General features: G+C 36.6%; 2 protein-coding genes across 4 annotated transcripts in view; both read left to right on the top strand.

Annotated features, from left to right (window-relative positions):
* Window positions 1-22504, top strand: part of LOC307167554 (NACHT, LRR and PYD domains-containing protein 3-like) — a 76685-nt gene that overhangs the window by 29555 nt on the left and 24626 nt on the right. Inside the window, exons 8-9 of one of the 2 annotated variants that reach the window (XM_079886744.1) lie at window positions 586-762; window positions 1899-2277. In XM_079886744.1, the coding sequence (XP_079742870.1) occupies window positions 586-762; window positions 1899-1914 (193 nt within the window). In that variant the 3' untranslated portion in view covers window positions 1915-2277. Of the gene's footprint in view, window positions 1-585; window positions 763-1898; window positions 2278-22504 lie in introns of those variants that run through there. The other variant, XM_079886745.1, reaches the window with a different exon arrangement.
* Window positions 9076-22465, top strand: LOC307167636 (uncharacterized protein). Of its 2 annotated transcripts, XM_079886896.1 has the most exons (7): window positions 9081-9224; window positions 9394-9489; window positions 11430-12449; window positions 18885-19026; window positions 19238-19458; window positions 20116-20275; window positions 21786-22465. In XM_079886896.1, exons 4-7 carry the CDS (start codon window positions 19002-19004, stop codon window positions 21920-21922), a joined length of 543 nt encoding a protein of 180 aa, XP_079743022.1. In that variant the 5' UTR covers window positions 9081-9224; window positions 9394-9489; window positions 11430-12449; window positions 18885-19001; the 3' UTR covers window positions 21923-22465. The 2 variants fall into 2 exon arrangements, with proteins under 2 accessions (XP_079743021.1, XP_079743022.1); XM_079886895.1 differs by lacking the exon at window positions 11430-12449 and having other exon boundaries at window positions 9076-9224; window positions 18899-19026.

The raw sequence follows: 22504 nt of genomic DNA, 5'->3' as shown, positions 1-22504 counted from the left end.
TACCAGCTCTCTGGTCATTAAATGGCTTTCCTGAGGTAAATGCAACATTCTGTGACATAATTGTTCACCTGCAGTTTTACTGACATCTTTGATTGATCGACATTATGTATGAGGCATATATACCTTTCGGTACTGTATCTTTAAATAAAAAGTAACAGATGATCGGTTTACTTGAACTGAGGTGCTACAGTGATCTGTCACTTCACATTTACAAGCACCAAAACGGTATTCTGAATTTTGTAATAAAATGGTCAGAACCTGAGAGCTGAGAATTTTTTTCATATCAAAAGTAACCTGCTCTGTCTAGTCTGTCGGTGTCAGTGTCCTCTTTGCTCCGCGATTTTTCACTGCGTGAGAAAATGGATATGTGGCGTGAGAGCGTGTGAAAAGTGTAAATTGCGTGAGTCTCACTCTAAGTGCGTGGAAGTTTGCAGCCCTGATGATACTGCAGGACAGAGTCACACTGAAATACACACTTTCACACACACGACTGTTTGTACGTGTTCGAAACTTGCTCACTCCTATTATCAACGGCAATGGCTTATTGGATAGCCATTACAAAGAGTGTGTCATTGTTCTCTACAGGTTGTGTTATTGTGGCGTCACAGAGGAAGGTTGTGCTGCTCTGGCTTCAGCTCTGAGATCAAACCCCTCACACCTGAGAGAACTGGATCTGTTTGGAAATAAACTAGGACATTCAGGAATGAAGTTGCTCTCTGATCTGAACGATGATCCACATTATAAACCGGAGAAACTACTACTGTGAGTATATTTTTTATTTCAAGCCTTTAAATTGACCCAATTTCAGTATCAGGTCTCATCTGTGTGTAACTGGAGAATATAAGATAATAATTCAGCTCCACTTTAGTCTCTGTAAAAATAATAATAATAATAATAAGATTTTAATTCTGTGATGTGAATATGATCAATGAATAGGCTAGGTCTATATGAATTTTTTCATCTTGTTTACATGCACAACTTCTGTTTAAATTGGAATTAATTAATGCCGATTGATGAATCCAAACCTAGTGTTACATGAATGATAAATAAAATTATCGTGTTGATGTGTGCGTTTATATGTTAAGCTTCAAATCATAATTGAGTTTTTGACATGCACACACTGCACGAATATTTCCCACTGTCACATACTGTTCTCCTACAGTACATTGTTTGTTTGTTTTAAACTGCAGACTTAATAATTATATATTATGGGTCAGGTCCTAGGAGACAATGAGCATATGAACCGCTGTGCCGTGCTGCTTATATTTATCAAGCAGTAAAAACACCCGTACCTGCTCCCAAAACAGCCTGTGCATGAGAGTATGAGAGAAGGACTGGTGGGACGATGTCCTGCTCCACTTCACAGATTATGAATGCAATGCAAGGAGAATTTTTGAATGACAGGAATATGTACGAATAGTCGTGAGATTGTGTTGGTCATTCATGACACTTCATTCAACAACTACAACAGCTCGTAAGCGTCATACGTCATTACGCCATTTCTACGTCATTGCACACGCACAGCTCTTTCCAGTTTTGGTTTTCAGTCTGATCAAATGTTTACTGTATATCCTCTCGATCGGATTAGAAAAACAATAAACCAAATCCGATCGAAATTTCATTCGGATCAAGCTCATTCGATTAAGGTTTACATGAAGGCTTTTCAGTGCGAGCCGTCAATCTGATTACTAACGGATTATTTGGTTGGATGTAAACATGGTGTGTGTGTGTGTGTGAGTAAGTAAGTAAGTGATAAAGTGAGTTATCATTTACAGTTATTAATCTATTAGTTTTTCATTAATATCTCTGGCTGTGTTTTCCTGAAATGATCTCCAGATGTGATGTGACAGCAGTAATGTCTCATACTCATATGTGACTGACTGTGTGTTTTATTGTAGGACTCTCAGTGTTTAGACGTCAGTTCAGTTTCCTCAGGATCAGCTGATGGTGAATAAGGAGCCGCAACAGAGACTGAAGACACAGAGACACAGCGATCACACTGACGTGTGTGTGTGTGTGTGTGTGTCTGTGTGACTTCACACCAGTTTCTTGTTTTATAGTAATGGCTCATGAAAATGAGTGCTGAAAATAGCAGCTTTGAATTGTTTCAAAAGTCTGAGACTACAGAAAAGACAAATGTTGTAAATTTTTCTACCAGTAGAGGGAGACAAAGATTATGCAAATAAATTCACTGGACATTTATTTCTGTAAAATATTTTTTTTGTATTTATCTATTTTTGTATATGACCATCTATTAAAGTTTCCACCTAAATCTTCATATTATTTTACTGGTTTCTTTTGCCCTCCTGCCTCTGAACACCATTAACTACTAATTGCTATATGTTGACACTTATTCTTCTTAATGGCATGTATTTCTAAAGCCAACAACAAAAAGCAGTGATATGACAGACACTCTTGCTTAATTTCTTACTTTATATTCAAAGGAAAAGAACTGCTTTCTGTCAAAGAAACAGAATGAATGAAATTAAATATTTTTAATGTCCGTTTTATTTGCATGGAAATGTGTCTTTATCTCAGGACACTCAAGATCTGTACCATTTCAAGCACGTCTTTACTTGCATCAGAACTACTTAATTTCCTCAAAATATAGTCTTTGCATAGACTTCTTATAGATACAGTCCACATTTAGAGTTTAGTTCAAATTATTATCCAGAAACAATCCAATATATTTAAAAATTCCGACCTTTCCAACAACTTGCCTGTTAATATTATTGTATAACTTTATCTGTTCATCATTATAACTTTAACTTTTAATCATATAAAGCAATCGCGTCTCTTCAGAAAATTTGGACTAGACCGCTCAATTCATATGGATTAGTTTTATGAAAGTAAAGCTAAAGTGGTAGTTTTGTGAACTGTCAGGAGGGACAGAAATCTCTCAGATTTTATTAAAATATCTACATTTGTGTTTTGAAGATGAACAAAAGTCTTACGGGTTTGGAACAACATGAGGCTGAGTAATTGATGACATTTATTTTCTTTTTAATTTTTCACCCTTTAATATTATGATAAGCGAATTATGATGAGATGTGAATAAAAAGTTTTCCTTCTGATTGTATAATTTCTGCAAATTAACTGAATTAGTTTTATAGTAGATTTGATACAGATGATTAGATGATCATAAATAATGTGTCAATCAGCGGCGGTTTCTTCATTAGGGCGATCGAGTAGGGGGAGGCTGCAGACTTGGAGCCGGTAGATCTACGCCCTGTCGCCCTCTACGCCCCAGGCACTTTTACGCCCCTGCTGTTCCAGTTGCGTCCAGTAGGGGGAGCCTGTACAGCGAATTGAGGTATATTAAATAATCTGCTAAAGTTATTGTTGTTTAGCAACATAGACTGTAAAAAAAAAAAATGCAATGATGCAACATTTATTATTTATAAACGATTAGCTTGAGCTAGGTAGATATCAATTAATTTCTATATATCAATGGATGGCCTATAATTTATTTCGAGAGACAAAAGGTTCTGGACAGTCGGGTTGATGTTCTGTCTGGCTTAAACTTAGCTAAGTAACCACGTGTAAGTTTATCTGCCTCTAGTCTTTTCTACTCACTTTCAAAATTAATTTTCTTTTGAATTTTCTTTTGTTGCCTGTCTTTATCTTGCGTGAGATGGCCTCTTCTGGTAAGACTATGTTTACTCCTTTCTGGTTTGAGTTTCTTATTGGAAATGAGATGATCTAACTATCTTATTTAAATCTAATTATACATTTTTCTTAAAATAGCTTACTGTTCTGGACTAAAATGTAGGCTGTGTGCACTTAATGCAGGATATATCATACTCTGTCTTTACCAAGTTCTCTTTAACTTGCATGCATGTGTGTTTGCTTTAGCTACTTAAGGGAATGAAAATCTCCCTCTTTCTCTCTAAACTTGTATAAACTATAAACACCCATCTCTTTTTTTAACTGCATTCCAAACCAATAGCTTCTCTAGTAATTAAATGACTTACAGAGACATATATGGACATGTTTTTTATGTCATTTTCAATTTTCTCTGCACAGTCCATCATCAGTGGCCAAAAGAAAAGTGTCTTGACACTTTTTCCAAAAGTGTTCCACCAACAAGTGCCTGCGCCGTTGTACTTTGAAGATCAGGACCAAATTGATGCAATCCACACTGACCTGAAATTCTGGGCAGCACACCCACACACACTGTGACAAGATCAAATACACCATGGATGTCCTTTTTACATTTTTTTAATGTTTAATTTTTTTATTATGAAATACACAGATATGTAACTCAAATTAAAAAGGCAGTTTGTGTTCTCGTAACACTTTCTTTTATGTGGTCTGTGACTCTTAGGGAGTCTACAGTGATTCTGCAGGGTCTCCAATATCTTATAGTTTATCTCTGTTGCTTTGGTGCATTTCTCAGATCACAACTGAAATCACATCATCTTGTCACTGGTGCACATCATAAAAGCAATTTCTCATTCTTTTATACGTTATACAAATTGCAAATGCTTCGGTACATTCATGCAAGAAGTGATAATGCACAACTGTCTGCTGTTTCCTACATTATCAAGTCTTTATGTCATGTTGATCAAAATATAGGCATATTACCTACTATTTCTCTGTTGAATTGTCATAGTCCTCAAAACATCTAGGCATTAGTTCCTTGCATAAGTCATTAAATGCAAAATGGTTGACTAGTTGTCATAAACTGTCAAGCATCTTTTCAATACATTTCTATTAGACTTTATTTTGTAAAAGTGTCCTGAATTGGTGAATTGCAGAGGTGTATTTAGAATTTCACTAATGGAAATAATGAATTGATAAATTAGGAAGCAGCAAGGCAATTCATAATCAATTGCATGAATTTACCAAAGCATTGGCAATTTGTTCAAAAGTAGTTATGAGAATTTCAGTAGTGATCTGAGAAATGTACCAAAGCAACTGTGATAAAAAAATTAAGGATTCAGGAATTTTATTCAAAATTTAACAGTGAGTCCTGCTGTGAGTCCTGCTTGACAAGATCAAACTCACCATGGATGTCCTTTTTACAATTTTTTTTAAATTATTATTTTTTTTTTATCAGTGAGCAGAAGCACTTTGACAGGAGGAGAAGAGTGGCAAGCCATAGGGGAGTCATCTACAGGAGTCATCATAATTCATAAATGGTGTTAATAAATAGGCCTAATGTTTTTGTGAACAACAATATTGTCTCTTTCTTCTAAATGGCCCTCGGAATTTTAGAAAAGGTATAAATTGTGTTTGTCTTCTTAAAATGCTATAGGACACTGTTTTGTAGCTGTATGATGACCAATAGTGAATAGTACAGCAGATATTTAATCGAGGATCCATATGATTATATGGTGCTGTATGTCTAATGGGCTAAATATGGTTAATATCTAAATGTAACTTTATATAAATTCACAACAACATATTTCACTCAGTCTCCTGTATATAAAAACATACAGTGAATATTCTATATTCAATGAACTATTCTACAGCAGGTCATATATAAATATTCTACAGTAGGTCATATATCATTACTTGTCATCTGATCCAACTATGTGCATTATTAATTTTTTAATTCACAAAAATAGTCTTCTGTAGGCTCAGGCTGAATAAAACAAACACTCATCTGTAGGCTGAGTGAAGCTCAACTGAATATATCTACAGATATTTTAATCCATAGTGCAGATCTACACTGTAACGTTTATATTTAAATGAACAAAAAACACAAAATTGGGCAAAGTCTATGAACGGGATGGTTATTAAAGGTGCCCTAGAATGTGAAATTGAATTTATCTTGGCATAGTTAAATAACAAGAGTTCAGTACATGGACATGACATACAGTGATTCTCAAACACCATAGTTTTCTCTTTCTTATTTAAATCTCGTTTTTGAAAAACACCCCTGAAAAACAGGCGAATCTCCACATAACACCGACTGTGACGCAACAGTCGGGATCATTAATATGTACGCCTCTAAAAATTTGCATATGCCAGCCCATGCTCAGTGCCAGGCGAAACTGCACAGCCGAATCATCAGAAGTTCTGCAGGTGAAGAAACAAGCAGGAGGAGGATCATAGGGAAAATGGCAGATCTATCTATAATCTGATACCGCTACAGTTTAATTCGAAGTTGTTGGCATCTCAAACGGACGAAGGGGGCAATTTCAACTAACGTTATATTCCCGCAAGCGGTAAGTATTGATTTTATTAACGATAATTTACACTGTGTTATCTAGATCCAGCGCGATATTGTTTTTTCCTCGAGAGACATCGTGGCTTGCAAACGAGCGAACGAAGCATGGCAGTTGCTCAGTGTTTGGATGTACAAATGAACACAAAAGTATTTTTTTAGTTCCTTCATCCGAGCCTCTGGAGAACCAGTGGGTTATGTGAATTTCTGATGTGTAATTGTTCAAGTTCAGACAGATAATCTTTCTCTCAAAGTCGTTCAACACTGTTTATGCATCAGTAGATCGCGTTGCAGTGATAAGATCTTCATTCACGCGATCAACAGGCTGTCATCTGCTCAATGCTGGAATAGATCTAAATACTTAAAAAACTTCTCATGATTCGTTAATCCCGATAGCTGTAATAGTAAAAACGTATAAAAGCTGTAATAGTAAAAGTTTTCCAGATAGCTCTACATGTAATGCCAGATATTTCATATGCAAGCATGTCAGCCAATCACAGCAGTGGGCAACAACACTGAAGTCTCTCAGCAGACACGCCCCTTCAAACAGAGTGTTCAATCCAGGGAATGAAATCAGGCTAGGAAATATGCCTTTTATTTCTAAATTATAACAAATTTTGATCTTAAAAACATACTAACATTATAAGGGCACCCCAGGAAACATTATAAAATAATAAAATAATCCATTCTACGGCACCTTTAATGTGTAAGTTTTGAGCGTCGATTTAATGGTGTTATTTCGCAGTATATCCCCCTACTGGACGCATCTGGAACTGCAGGGGCGTAAAACTGCCTGGGGCGTAGATCTACCGGCTCCAAGTCTGCAGCCACCCCATATAGGAAATATTTGGTTCCAAAGGGTGGAGCTATCATGAATATTCACGAGACCATAGCATGGGTGGGGCGATCAATACAAGCGAGTGGAACAGAAATTATTAGCGTGAGCGCCTCGCGTTTTGTTTTGTTTTATGGATTATTTCTTTCAAAATAAGGTTGAACGAAGTTAAGCTTAAACTACTCATATATATTTTATACATAATTCATTGTTTTGTAGCATGTGTTTCAGTACTCTGAGTTTACCTGAACTATTACAGACCTGATCCTGTAAGCGTTGGAAGACCTGCTATACAATAAAGGCATATTTCTCCAAATTTCTCCCAGATTAGTTGTTGTTGACATTCTATGATTTAGAACTGTTCGTTTCTCATGAATGACAGAGGTTATGCTTTTTTAAATGTGTATGATTGCTGTTTGAATAAATATTTACAAATATATTCTTGTGTTTTTATTAGGCTATGTCTCCCAAAGTTGTCTGCATATTATTAAAATAGCCTTTAAATTATAGGCTGATAGCTCAAGACAACACTTGGAGTTGCATGTTGCATGCTTTGAATGTTGCTTTATACTGACTCAACTGAAAAATATTTTTGATACACAACCTTTACTTTATCAAAGGTTGTCATAAATGTTAAGCTTCAGATGGATTAACAGTTGTTTTCTCTAGCAATGCTTTAGAACAGTGGTCAAACTAATTGATATAATGACTAACCATTAATCATAAAAATTAGGCCTACATCTTATCAGTTTAGTAATGTTATCATTCTATGTAATGTTTTTGTAAACAAGTGTACACAAAAACACACTGGTGTAGATGGGTAGGCCTATACCAAAAAAATAAGGAAAGGTAGCCTATATGTAGGAGCCATTTATGTTTATTGTTTGCATACTAAGCTTTATTGGAAAAGCCAGAAACGGCTACATTAATGGATTTCGTTGACTGAAGCATATACTGTCACCACAATATCAGCTGTCTGAAACCTTCTGTGATTGCCGTGTGGTTTACTGGATCACGCTAAAAAGTTAAACAAATATGTCCATTGTCATGTCTGACGTTCGGTCACAAGATGGCGATGTTGCACTGGATTCTGAAAAAGAAAAAAGGGTTATTAAACACACTGCTAGGTTTGGAAATGTTCATTGAAAACTCAGAAAATAAGAAACTTGAAATGTAAACAAGCTAAGAAGTTAATGGAATTGTTGAAAGAGCTAATGAAATCAAAGGAGAATGCAAATGAAGTGCAATCTAACTTGGTTAAATTAATCAACATCTGTGATGAAGCCAAAAGAAATCATGAGTCCTTGGTAAAGTTACCACTGCCTGAAAATGAACTTGAAAGGCAAAATCACTGGTTTCAACAAAAAATGGAAACTTTTGATGGTTTTATACAAGATGTAAATGTGTGGTTTTCAGAGGTTGGGTGGCATAAAAAACACACCATTGCTGAAAGTGTAAACACAGATGACATTGGACCGGATGACAGTGTTTCTAATGTGTCAAAACCTAAATCAAACCACAAATCAAGTTCTTCATCACGTGCATCTTCAACATCCTCTGCTCGCATTAAAGCAGAAAAGGCTGCTCTCATGGAACGGGTTGCCGCTCTGCAGAAAAGGCATGACCTTGAGGCACAGGAAGAACAACTGAAAAGGAAGAAAGAACAACTGGAATTAGAGACTGAACTGGCAGCAACCACTGCAAAAATGAATGTACTTGAATCAATGGGATCAAGAAACAGCTCAAGAGTATCTGATGGGATGAACTCGTATTTGAGAAAAGGAACTGCTCAAAAGAAAATGTCAGTCAAATTAAATCCACATGCAAAGACCTATTTACCTGATCAAATGCAACAAAGACAGAATGTGCGGATGGGAACTGAATTTTCTTCCCAGCAACAGGTTGTTCGACCAAAGGAAAGAGCTGATGGACCATCTGCTCCACAATGGCAGTCTTTACGCCACTTTAACCACTTGGGCCAAATAGAGGAAATACGTCATGCAAGTGGTCAAGTGCAAAGACTGCAAGTATTTGGACAAGGCAAAAGTAAATGTTTAACGAGTCTAGTCTATCCGTGTGTTTAATGGGAACCTTTGTAATGAATTTACATGTAGTTACTTGAAAGGTGAAAAAAATGCATCTGTGGAGAATAGGTCTGGAGACGCTTTGGTGTGCGACTTCTGCATTCTCTAAAGGACAAGATTAGTTCTTAAGGTTAGGTTTAGGTATTTTATAACAAATTAATGTGGTTTCATTGGTTTTTCGTGTTGTCTGTGGTTTATTTTAGCAATTGTGTTAACAATGTGTGTTTGAGTGAACGTCGCCGTCTCGTGATCCTGTTTCTTTCTGACTCGTTGAACTTGTTTTTGTGATTTTCATCCAGAGTCAGTGTTGGAGATCAGATTTCGTTTCAACTGTTCAGCTTCATCATGGATAACACACAAACATCTAGAGATGAAGATTTTTCTCCAGGATGCAGGTACTTTGAAAAAACATAAATTACATTTAAAATATTTATGTTTTTGTTACATTACAATGTTATTACAAAGAAGACCAGCCTAAAGTGCTTTTGATGAAAAATGCTTTTTAAAGACTTTATAATAAATGAAATGATTTGCGCGATTAGTTTTTTATTTTTTTTTTATTTTTTTTATTGCATTTTAATAAGAAAAAAACAATTTACATACAGGCGTATACAACATGTCAGCTGTAGGCTAAACAAAGGGGAAAAAACGTTCAAATTCTTGACTTTATAAATATGGTAACAGGCAAGTATAATAAGATTTTATCACCTTCAAATGAAAAACATTTGAGCATAACATCAACTTCTTCAAAGTTAACATGTTTCATAGCTTTTCTTTGTAAGTAATTACTGAATTCTTTCCAAAATAGTTGGGTCTTGGGATACTCCCAAAATAGATGATTAATAGTATTAGGGGAAATTTTACAGAAAACACAAATATCTTCCATGTTCACTTTAAAACGCTGTACCACAAGTTACTTAACTGGGTAAACTTGATGGACAATATTTATGAGGCATCATCCAAATTTTACTCCAATATGACTACATAAGAGTCCATGGAAACAATGCTTGTTTATTGTGGAAACTTGCAATTTTAGTGGGTATTTTGTTGATAATAATCACATTTTAATATGAACTCTGCACCACCTACTTTTTGAAATATAAAGTTAGGTACTGTATACCATAAATGCTTTTTTTTTTTTTTTTGAGCCATTTTATTTTGTATTTCATGTTAGAGGTCTTAAAATCCAAAACATTCAATCCGCTTGAAATTTTTGACCGACAAATATTTTCGTTTTTAATATAGTGTGATTTGTTCTTCCAAATACATTTTAAAATGGGGGGTGGCAAAACACCCTGATCAATAGATTATTTAAATACCATTAACAGAAATGCAGCTAAATCATCCTGAAATATTTTTTTTAATTCAGCAGTTAAGCCATCATTACCAGGGGATTTGTTTTAATAGCTGTTCTAATCTCTAAAATGGAGACTTCCTTATCACAAAGGGCTTTACATTCTTCATCAATACTATATATAGGCTACTATGTTAATTCAGGGGCTTTAAAAAATCTTCTATTTTGTCTACGGAACATGCATGGCTGGAATATAATTTACCATCAAAATTTGAGACATATTTTGAAATATTAATAAGGTCCTGTGTTTTCATAGTCATAGTCATTAATATTAAGCGCGCAGCTTGTCAGTGCAGACCGGCTGATCGAGAGTAAAAGCGGCTCCTTCTGAAAGCCAGAGGGCGTCTCACGCAGAAACTCTAAATATGCCCCGCCACAGAAGTAGGCTAGATGATGCACGTCATTCCAGGAAATCCCTATGGGCATCATACTATCGCTGTAGCTGAATAAACAAGATTGAAATGCTTTAATTGATTTATTAAATGCTGTCTTTTGTTGGACGAGGTTCATAAATGTTTCTCATGTTTGGAAAAATGTTTGACGCGTGTTGCTTTTTCAAGTGCACGTTATAAGCGACTCAAACTCACAGTGCTCTCAGATGGAGCTTAGCACAGTAGCGTACTACTGATCAAAGAGCCCTATGTCACTGATAAGCTGAAGCTGCACATAAAAAATAATCACAGCCTTTGCCATTTCATAATCGCAATAATACAAAACTCTTTAAGCGCAATTTCCATGTTAATTGCGATTAATTGTGCAGCCCTAAAATGATTATAATCATAAAGGATCAAATCTGTTCTGTTATAGTTCAGTTCACGGGTTATAGTGTTTAGTTACCCTTTAAAAGTACAGTTTTTGTATCAACATCAACTTAGTGTAAATAAAAACCTGTGAAGTGTTTCTATGGATACATTTTTTTTTTAATACAGTAATTTAAACTGAAATGCAGAAATTTAATTAACTTTAATCTCTCTGTTATAGTTCAGTTCATCAGAAGAGATCAGGGGCCGTATTCACAAAGCATTTTATCTTACCACTAGGAGTACTCCTAAATCGCACTAAAAGATTTTAGCTAGGAGTTTTCTCTTAAAAGTTATTCACAACGCCTTTCAGACCTACTCTTAGTAAAGAAAAATGACAACTCCTAAACTAAGAGTGAGTCTTCGTTGCTATGGATGACGTCATTACTCATGCACGAGCTTGACTGAAGTGACCACCTTGATTGGCTGATGATTGTAACGCGGGAATGATTCCGAACACCTCCCCTACGATGATGAGTGACAGGTGACAGGTCTGAAAATGCGTGCGCTACACAAGTAGTGCGAAGGACGGAAGATGATGAATAACTGAATAAATAGCCTAAATGAATAAAGAGTAAGGCAAAACAAATAGCCTAGTAGCCTAATGAAACCAATGAGTATCTTTGCAACATTATTGAATTAATCTGTCACTATATGCCTCTGCCTACGTTTGCAAAGAGAAGAACATTTTAATTTGATTCACAATGAAACGTTACAATTAGTTTACATGCATACATGTAGCCTAGTTTTGGTTGTTGTTGGTGGCGTTATTGCATCCCTAGTTATGCCTACAATGCAGAATTGTTCCCTCGCGATTGGAAGCTCCTGTAGCCGCCGCATACACATTTCAAAACATCGCAGCGTGAAATGCCACAAAAAGCGGTTTGTGAATAGGTCTTAGTGAGTTAGGAGTCCTCTCGACTTCTTTTAAGCTGTCCCAGGCTTAGGTGCTACTTTTAGGGCTAAAATGCTTCGTGAATTACTCTTAGTCAAAAAAATTAGGAGTCCTAAAGTTACGTGTGACACGCCCATTATTTTTAGGAGTTGCTCCTAAATTCGCCAGTTAGGAGCTACTTTTAGCCTTAAAATTCTTTGTGAATACGGCCCCTGAACCAGAGCCCAGCTGTGTGTCTATGAGGAGTGACGTGTCTATGGATTTGCCAGTCAATTTTAAGAGTGGAGATACCAAGACTGTTTGCAGGTAAATCATTTCTATAAAAATATGTTTATAGTTTTTTTTTATTCTTTATCTGATATTTTAACGTCTATAGAGTTGCTCACAGAGACACACATCTATGAGTGCTTAGTTAAAGGGTAACTCAACTCCTGGTCAGAGGCTGAGTCCACCCACTGGCAATATTTGAAAAATGCTGGATAGGTGGGCAGAGCCCAGCGGAGATAGAGGGGACGAACAGAGGGCGGGGCGTGCACATGAGACCCGTTTCAATAGCGCACTCTCTCTGTAGGCGCAGATGAGTTGCCATGAGAACGATTGACATCTCTATCTGAATTGTTCCATCCTTCTGGAAAATGGCCTTAGTCACCCCAATCTTTAAATCTGGTGATAAATTAAATGTAGCCAACTACCGACCAATCAGTATCCTTCCAGTGGTCTCCAAGGTCGCTGAGAGGTGGGTTGCTAAAATTATAAATAAGCATCTAAATAAAGGCCACTCCCCCTTGCATCCGATGCAATTTGGGTTCCGCACCAATCATTCAACTGAATTTGCCAACAGTTTGTTTGTAGAAAAAGTAAAAAGTAAATTGGACAATAGTGCTTGTGTCGGTGCTGTGTTTTTAGATTTAAAAAAAGCATTTGACACTGTTAATCATGAGATTTTATTATCTAAATTGACATATTTTAACTTTTCTTCAAATGCCATTCAATGGATTAAATCGTATTTGGACTCAAGAAAACAGTGTGTTAACATTAACAGTGTCAAATCGTCTTTCCTAGATGTCCCCGTTGGTGTGCCTCAAGGGTCAATACTCGGTCCCTTATTATTTTCTTTATATAAATGACCTTCCAAACACTTGTGTTGATGTTGAATTTCAAATGTATGCTGATGACGCAGTCATCTACACAAGTGCAAAAAGTGTTCAAGAGGCTTCTGCCATCCTGACCTCCGCTTTGGTCCCTGTAAATGAATGGCTTTTTAAATCCTGTCTGCTACTCAATACTAAAAAAACTGTTTGTATGATGTTCACTAAACAGTCCCGCGACATAAAACAATCTGGTGTATTTTTAAGAGGAGAAGAATTAGAAATCGTCTCGGAATTTAAGTACCTTGGTGTGACCCTTGATTCCACATTAAGTTTTAAAAAACATGTAAAAAGAATATCGAGTACAGTAAAATTTAATCTACTAAATTTTAAACAAATCCGTCAATTTATACCATTTGGGGCTGCCAAAGGTTTTTTACATTCTATGATTTTATCACATATTGAATATTGTTGTACAAGTTGGACATTGACTGGTATGAACACACTCAAATCAATAGAATCACTCTATAAAAATGCCTTAAAAGTCTTTGATAAAAAACCAATGTCCTTCCATATTTGTAATATTTTACAAAAACATAATCTATTAAGTTTAGAGAATTTTAAACATTTTAAATATGCCTGTTTTGTTTACAAAGTGTTAAATGGATTAGCCCCATCTCCCATATCGGACTTCTTTAAATCAAAGACTCACAGTGGTGCCAGGACACGGGCTTCCACTAGAGGTGACTGTGAGGTGCCTTTCAGAAGAACAGCCTTTGGACAAAATGCTCTGTCTGTGAAGGCTTGTAAGTTATGGAACAGTATCCCCATCACTGTCAGGGAATGTTCCACATTTCCTATATTTAAAACCAAACTCAAAGTGTGGCTTAAAGCAAACCAGTCTTGTGACCATTAAGTGACTTTTATTTTACTTTGCTTGTACTTATTCATTTTTGTCATTTTGTATGTTATAAGTTTTGTATTTCTGTAATTTGCCAAGGGACTACGGATGTAAATTAGCCCTGTGGCTATAATCTGGCATGTTTACGTCTGTTTTTGTTGTTTCAATGCAGATGTTCATTAATGTGCATTGTCCCTATCAAATAAATAAATAAAATAAATATCTTTTCATACAGATTACATAAACAGAGAATATTTGTTTTCGTTTTGAATTAGATAATTTAATAGCAGAGACTTAAATGTTTATAAAGATATTGCTTATGCCTGTGTGACTAGTATTCGCTGAGTTTTGTTTAAAGGGGTCATATAATGGTACATGCACTTTTACAAGTTGATTGTACTGAAATGTGTGTTGGCAGTGCCTGTACACAACCATCATAAAATGATAAAAATCTATCCAGTGTTTTTTTTTTTTATCTTCTTATATGTTTTCCCCTCTCTCAAATCAAGCCGATCACACAGTCGGACGCCCCTCCCACGATTGTTGATTGACAGCAGCGTTTCAACACAGACCCGCGCTCGCTCGTGAGCGAGCTGTCAATCACAGTCCGCGCGTCATTGTTGATACGCTGGAGCACTGTCTATGAGCAGAATGGCGTCTGTACGATTGTGGTGTTCTGTTCTTGGGTGCCATTATATGACCACCCTCATCCAGAATGCAGAATCCCTGACAACATTCAATAGACAACTGAAAACCCATCTCTTCCGTGAGCACTTAACCTCATAAAAAAAAAAATAATAATAAAAAAAAACCTCACTTTAAAACCTCACTTATCGGGCTTATGCTACTCTGAATAATGCCTGAACTTTGTATTTTGAGCACTTCTTGCGTTGTTTTTGCCTCCTCATGATGACTCGCTTAATTTAGTCCTAATTTGTAAGTCGCATTGGATAAAAGCGTCTGCTAAATGACTAAATGTAAATGTTAATGGGTGCAATAACGAACACAGCAGTCATTTTGATGTTCCTAAATCCGAACCGCTGAAGACGCAGTGGCTGAGTTTGTTTTCGAAGGGAATATTTCCCCACGATCAACGTCAATGCTTTCATGTTTGCGCGAATCATTTCACACACCAGACTATTTTACAAACTAGGTCAGTATAAAGCTGGTTTTGCTAAGAAGCTGCTCCAGAAAAAAGGATCGGTACCAACTATTCGTGTTACTGCTGCACCTCCAGAAGAAGAAGTGAGTGTAACGTTTTATTAACCTTTATATTAATATTTATATTAATCTTTGCAAATCGCTAGCATGCTTCACAATGCATGCGGCTGTTTACACTCAGGGTACATTACGGCATGTTTTCTATGTACGACGTTCTCAATATAATTCATAATCCCACGTTTATAATGAACAACGCGTTATGGTTATTGTGTTATTAAAACTGTGTACGCAATACGCACAGAACAGAGGGGCAGGTTGAACAAAGCTCATTATCATTTAAAGACACATGCACTTAAATGGCGTGCTGAAAACAGAGCTGTTTTTGACCAGGTAAAATGAGTGTTTTCTTACAATACTAATGAGAATTTTTAATTAAAGTATATTACAAACTTTTAATTTAGACCCTAAAGAATCATATTAACTTGTACAAAAATGGCATTATATGACCCCTTTAAGTTTAGAGACGTGCTCCAGAAAAAAAGTTCACGGAGACGGAGAGGCAGAAAACACACCATGTTTATTTTCTTTATTTTACAAAAGCACAATGTTTTATTTCGATTGTAAGTGAACACATGAAAAAATAGACATTTAACAGTTTATTTTTTCATATTTCTTAAGTCTGTATGACCATAAATGACAGAGTATTTTAAGTCTATTTTAGTGAAAAAATCCAGAAAAACACGCCGGCGGGTTTGTCGACCCCAGAGGATTAACTTTAGCCTAATAGGAAGGAACATAAATTGTGACTAAAAATATATGCTCACTCACATCAAGACGCCACTGCAGTGATGGAGTCCATGCAGGAGGAGCAGCGTTTAGCACTGCGTCGCTTTTCAGCGTGAGCTGTGCTGTTTCAACCAGAAACACTACTACGTCCCATCCTAACCACTGTACTAAATACAGATAAAGCTAATGCTAAAAATCTACGCTAACTTGAAGCTATCCTAACTGATGCAATACTATGCATACCTAACAGAGATGGGCATAAATACATGGAAATGTATTTAAAATACAAATACAAAATTATGTGTGAAAAAAAATATTTAAATACAAATACAGTATTTTGTATTTTGAAAATACACAAAATACATGTGAAATTGACCATCCAGTGCAGGTATAGGTTAATAAAATTCATACTGTATGTAAAACTGTGGGAACCTTTTCTGCTAGCAAAGAATATGGATGGACAATATGACCAAAATCTCAATTTTACATCACAGTAACAATATCATGGTTTCACAATTCTCAATATCAGTTTTAATTCCAGTTTTAAAGAGTTTTTTTTTCTTTCTTTCTGTTGCAGGTATAGTCCAATGCTTTTTAAGTAATTTTATGTTTATTTTATGTAAAGTTTATTTGTTTCTATAAGTTTATTAAAATTAGAAAGTGTATCTAAAATTTAAAATTAGAATTAATTTAGATTCATTTGACACTATTTACCCCTTTTTTATTATTATTTTTTTATGTACAATAAAACTAAAAGCTGAAGACTTTTGTGGTGTATCATTCATCAGTGTTTGTTTTTCCACTCCAACGTTCCAATAATTCCTGCCCACTAAAAGCTGCATGGATATTTACTATTATCCCACAAATAGGCCCATACATGTAAACGATTTAGAAAAAGATCCATCAATTCACACATTATATCATCACTATGATATGTAGTCTCATATCACCCAGCCCTAACACGTGATTAGGGCCAGTTTTTTTCAAAGTGGGGGCCACAGCAAGTTGAAAAAAAAAAAAAAATAGCGAAAAAAAAAAAAAAAAAACGTAAAAATATTTGTTAATAAGAGTATTGTTATGAAATAGCATTATAATAATTTGTTGCATAGCCTATCTGAACATTATACTTTTAATGCTAATCTTTTAGAGATGAACTGATTGATCGGCTGGTGACCGAAACTGGCCGATTTTCACATGATTTTCAGTCTAACATCTGATCAGTCTAACATCTGATTTTATGCCGGTCAAATGCACTCGGGCGCCGCATGATTAACATCGCGCAACATCAGCATCACACGTGCACACGGAATGCACAGGAAACATTGTGAATTATGGCCGTTTCAGACCGAAAGCGAATAGATGGTACCGTAGGGTGATTTAACGTCACCGCTCATTTTACACAGTTTAACAACAAAACAAAACGCTAAGTGAACATTAATGCTGCCTTCACGTGCTATGGAAAAGATGATATTTTCCACTTGTGAACTGGTATTTACCAGTGTGTTGTGTTCAAGTGCTTTTGTTGTCGTAATGTAGTACCCGCAAGGTCTGTGTCAGTAGAGTATCTTTTTTATCTTTACAAAAAAAAAAAAAAAAAAACGTAAATGTGGTGCTTTCTGATGATTAAAACATAATTAATAATTAAAAAAAAGAAAACATGACATAAAATTATTAAATATGAACCAAGGAAATTGCGGCGAAGTTGAAAATTGAGTGTTAACGCATTATATTACAATCGTTAATGACACAACATTGTATAGGCTACAAAAACTATCCGCTAACAGTATTCACGACTCTTGCGTTGCTCTCCGCCATTTTGAAAAGGTCAAAGGTTATCTCATCTCGGCAACTCGTGCATCAAAATATTCTACGAGTTGCCCAGTGGAAAATACCACATGAGGGGGTGTTCGTGTGCATTTTCCATGTCGGCTTTTGGTATTTACCATAATTACCATAGCACGTGAAGGCACCATAGCTACGTTTTTCATGTTAGTTTTGAGCAATATGCACCACCACTAACCTGGAAAACGGTTTTAAAGGAGAACTCCGGTCAATTTTAACATTGAGCTCATTTTTTTGTACATTTGGAGTGCTGTCAATACAGAGAACAACGACAAAAATCGGTGTTGCCTACACCGAGTTATTCTATTTTTAAAATTTGCACCCTGTTGACTTCAATGGGGCAAGTACTAAACCTGCTTTTAGCCTCTTAACATCCTTGATGTGTCATTACAAGTGCACAGAAAATGTGAGTGATTCCTTCTGAGTGAACACGAGTGAGTCTGACTGCAGTAGATGTGAAAGAAATGTATAAAAATGATGTTATTTAAGCCAGCGCAAATACCTTTGTTTACATCCTGTTTTTCGGTTGAAGTCCAAAGTAGTCGATTGCCGAGTTCACGCGCGTGATCATAGGTATTAAACCTATGCGTGTGAACTCGGCAATCGACTACTTTGGACTTCAACCGAAAAACAGGATGTAAACAAAGGTATTTGCGCTGGCTTAAATAACATCATTTTTATACATTTCTTTCACATCTACTGCAGTCAGACTCACTCGTGTTCACTCAGAAGGAATCACTCACATTTTCTGTGCACTTGTAATGACACATCAAGGATGTTAGGAGGCTAAAAGCAGGTTTAGTACTTGCCCCATTGAAGTCAACAGGGTGCAAATTTTAAAAATAGAATAACTCGGTGTAGGCAACACCGATTTTTGTCGTTGTTCTCTGTATTGACAGCACTCCAAATGTACAAAAAAATGAGCTCAATGTTAAAATTGACCGGAGTTCTCCTTTAAAACAGTATCGTTAATACAGCGTGTCGGAGGAATACAGCGTCTCCTGCAGCGGGGAGACACAGGCAGAGGGACCGCAGCGAAGCCTGTTCAAGCCTGACCTACCAACATGGCGAGGGGGAAGAATGACCGATACCATTCCCTGCTCTGGTGAGCAATAACTGACAAATACTGGAGGGTCATTCTGTGCCACAGATTTTGGAAAAAATTCCCACAACCATCACATATTTTCTTCAAAATTTGTCAATAACTTTTGTCATTAACTAATGTCAGTAGTTAATGTCAGTATTATGAGTAATGAGGATAAACACTGAAACGTGATATACACTACATTTTAGCTATATTTCATGTTTGTCAACAGCGGCTGAGGTCCACATCCTTAGCCTGCTGGAAACCATTAAACAGCAACAAGACCAGCTTGTGGCAAAGGTGAACTACCTCTGCAGCAGGCTGAACAGCACCCCAGGGCCAGATGTTGAGATGCCTGACAATATCCAATTTCCCCTAGAACAATTGGAGGCAGTGGAGGCATTTGAAATGTTTTTAAAGGAACCGTCAAATGGCCCAGCTCAACAGAGAGTGGTGAGTTTTCTTATTTAATATGAATGGTGCCACTAGGTTTATTGATTGTCCATGATTATTGCAAATATTCTGTTGAAGCAGTGGTAAGATTCTGTCAGTGAGCGACAATCTCCCTGGTTTGACATTGTGTGTAAAGGTGGCACAGGTCCATGAGGGTGTGATCCAAGTACATGTTTCACGAATTCACACTTACATACAATTAGAGGGGGTAAAGTTTAATGTGTATTTGGCGTGCTGTCCAGGGGGAGGCCTGAACCCAGAGTACTCCCCCCGTATGTAAGTGGTTAGGACTAGAATTGTGGAGAAGGGGTGGTGGAGAGATGCTGCTAAACTATCAATGGATTGAGGTGAGACTGCTGAATCTATATATACCTCTTATTGTTGATTGCTGAGTGCTCTCCACTCGTGTTAATTATCTGAACACGCTCCTCCCGAACTTTGTTAATAAAACATCATTTAGAAAAGAAAAAAAATCCAAGAGAAGAGGATTTTTTTTTTTTTACAGGAAAAAGTAGAAACAGAAGTTTTCTATCTTTTTCTACATTTCTGGATGCTTTCAAAGGGAACAAAAACATTTTAAATGCACCTTTAAATTCAGCTTGAGCTTAGAAATGTTTACCTTACTGTCTATTTAAAAAATATGTCTTTGCCTTTTAGATTTCTTCTTTGGCCACCATTGGAGGCCAGGATGTGAAGAGGGTGACCTGGAACATCCTGGGCAGGCTCTTCACAGATGAGGTGTCTCATCAGATTAGCTGGAAGGGTGTAAATAACAAAAAGCCCTTCAGAAGAATGGCAACGAAGACCTTGCTTTTCAGTAAGTATATAATTCAAAGTAATATTAAATGCTTTCAAAGTCAATAGTTTGTAAATGTTAGGGCAGCCTTAAAAATCGCAGCAACCGTCTTACCAATATGACCGTGTAGCCTTTTTTAGACGGGCTACTATACCATAGACTTTTTTGACGTTTGATGTCCCTTTTTGGTAACTCAGAATAAAACATAGTATGACCATGACTCCCTGAGCAGCTGATGGCTACTTTGCATACGCAAATTTTCAGTCAGGTAGGCCTATGCCTGATGTTATGTTTAACACAATGCAATAGTTAGTGCGTCAGTGAAAACCTGACACGGTCACTTATTTAGTAGGGAAAATAGGCTTCTAAAAATATTCCTGTTAACTATCAGACAGTGCAATAATGATAATAATAAAAAAGCCTACCTTTCTGACATGCAGTAAATCTTCAAAATTGCTGTGGGATCCCCTCTGCTGTGAGACTCCCTCCTTTTGATTGCTTCAGTTTGTCGCTGGCACTGTAAACGGTGTTGACCATATAGGTGCACTTCTAGAAAGTGGAAATGCCAACTTCTGGCACAATCTTGGGCGAAACAGTGGCGTACCTGCACTTGTGCGTAAAAACGCAACTATGGTCGAAGTTTAGGGATTGGAATCACAGTGGATTGTCATGTCGAGAAACGCACACCAGGTGTGGGCAACAGGCCCATCATGTTATCAAAGTAAATGGACGCAAACGTATTGGCTGCCTGGTGGTTGCGATAGCTTTGCTCGTTCGTGTACATTTGTATTGGATCTCCATAATAATAATAATAATAATACACACTGATGGAATGCAGTTTGGTTTGGGTTGTGTGGGTTGTAAATTACCATGTGAGTTGTATTTTAATTTAGTGTTGATTTTGGAATGGTTAACCTAACACTAAGGTCTCTGCTGCAACATATAGCTTGAATGTTAAGTCGCTTTTGTTAAAAGCATTGATGACTAAATGTAATGTAATGTAATGTAATGTAATGTTAACCAGGGCTGTAGTGGAGACTAAACGCAAGTAAATGGAGTTTACCCACTGCTCAAATGTCAGAAATAGAGTTTATCCACCTGTTTATGTAATGTAATGTTAAGAGCTTACCTCCAAATAGAATGTTATAGGACCCTAACAAACTTAAAACATTACAAAACCACACTGATTCATCCACATACAATATGTGCTCTGATTCAGAGCACATATTGTATGTGGATGAAGATCAAGGAACCATTTAATACCACTGATATTGTTTGAACATTTTGGATGTCTTTTTTAAACATCCGATAGCGAAAGGCGCGGCACACCTTACCCTGATCACGAATTCATAGTTTACCCACCTCTTATTTTAACCACCACAGCCCTGTTTATAACTTTGTAAGTCATGTTTCTTTTTAAATTTAATCTCCTTAATACCCATCTCATATATTGTATTGTGTAAGCATACCGGTACTTGGCTTTGGACGCTACATACCATAAACATATTCATATCTGTCTGTTTGATTACAGGTGCTGTGAGAAAAAACAAGGTGACATGGTCAGCCACAGATGCGGAGGTCACCAAGCACGCAATCAGTTGGTTCAACCTGGCGACAGATCGGGCAATGAGGAGACGTGTCCCGCCTCCATCCACACAAACTGAGTAATAGGAGAAATGATTAAACATTAAACCATCTTTTTATTGAACTTCTTGTCGTTCACCAGTTATTCATTTTCTGATATTTTAGCTGTGCATAGTGCAGCATTTCATTGAAGTTGTAGCCTAATAGATAAAATATTTTATGTTTGCACCGACCTAGGCCTATAAAGCACTAAATTAGGTTTTGACCACAAAATGAATGTAGATTAGCCTAGGCAACATAGGCTACTTAAAAAAAAAACAGAATAGGCTATAACCTATAACTGTCACATTCACTGTCTGTCATCATCCTGTCTGCACTACAGTTCCCAGAATCCTCCTTGTTTCCACACCTGAACTCACTCCCTTCATTACCCACCGGTTCATCATCATTATCTGCATCACCTGTCTTGTGTTCATCTGTGTGTGTATTTAAGTTCCTGGTTTTCACTCTTCACTTGTCGGTCAATGTTTATGTTAGGTTTGTTTAATGTTAGGTTGTCCTTATTCTGAGCGCACGCTCCCTTTTGTTTGTATTTGTTTAATATTGAGAATTAAAACCTTGGAATTCATCATCTTCGTGTTCGTCTCCTACTTCATCCACCCGGGA

The sequence above is a fragment of the Squalius cephalus genome (genome assembly GCF_949319135.1).
Source record: "Squalius cephalus genome assembly, chromosome: 11".
NCBI lineage: Eukaryota > Metazoa > Chordata > Actinopteri > Cypriniformes > Leuciscidae > Squalius > Squalius cephalus.
This window is presented reverse-complemented; position numbering and strand designations above follow the sequence as displayed.